Raw genomic sequence first — 711 nt, 5'->3', positions numbered from 1 at the left:
CAAAAACGTCTTAACTTTCTCTCTACTTTTTCTGGGTAAGGTCACACTTGACTACTTGGATCTAGTATGATTTAATTAACCAAGAAGTAGACATGAAAAAATTATGTAGTGAACCAGTTTGCATGACGCTAAGAAGGAAAATATGGATAGAAAAACGAGAATAGAATCAGACAGCTTAGGGGAAGTAAAAGTACCAAGTGAACATTACTGGGGAGCGCAGACTCAACGTTCTTTAGAAAATTTTAAGATTGGCACAGAAAAAATGCCAGAGCCTCTGATTAAAGCATTAGCAATAGTAAAACTTGCAGCAGCACGTGTTAACATGAAGCAGGGTAGCATAGATAATAAGGTAGGGGACGCAATCTGCGCAGCCGCAAGGGAAGTAATAGATGGCAAATTTAATAATGAATTTCCGCTTGTTGTTTGGCAAACCGGATCCGGAACGCAGACTAATATGAATATGAATGAAGTGATCAGCAATCGCGCAATAGAGATTTTCGGTGGTAATTTGGGTAGTAAATCTCCGATACATCCAAACGACCATGTGAATTATGGTCAGTCATCAAATGACACCTTTCCAACAGCAATGCATATAGCAGCAGCAGAGCAAATAAACTGCTTGCTTATTCCAAATCTTGAAAAATTGCATAAGGTGCTGGATAATAAGGTTCAGGAATTTAAAAATATAATAAAAGTAGGACGTACTCACTT

At 38.0% G+C, this 711-nt stretch overlaps 1 protein-coding gene across 1 annotated transcript; it reads left to right on the top strand.

Annotated features, from left to right (window-relative positions):
- Window positions 1–113: 113 nt before the first annotated feature.
- Window positions 114–706, top strand: LOC115234071 (fumarate hydratase class II-like; the record flags this gene model as incomplete). Its single annotated transcript, XM_029804841.1, has 1 exon — window positions 114–706. A coding segment is annotated over exon 1 (564 nt), but the record flags the coding sequence as incomplete, so codon positions are not given.
- Window positions 707–711: the final 5 nt, after the last annotated feature.

The sequence above is a fragment of the Formica exsecta genome, unplaced genomic scaffold (assembly GCF_003651465.1).
Source record: "Formica exsecta isolate Colony F162 unplaced genomic scaffold, ASM365146v1 C16327914, whole genome shotgun sequence".
In the NCBI taxonomy this organism is placed as follows: Eukaryota; Metazoa; Arthropoda; class Insecta; order Hymenoptera; family Formicidae; genus Formica; species Formica exsecta.
This window is presented reverse-complemented; position numbering and strand designations above follow the sequence as displayed.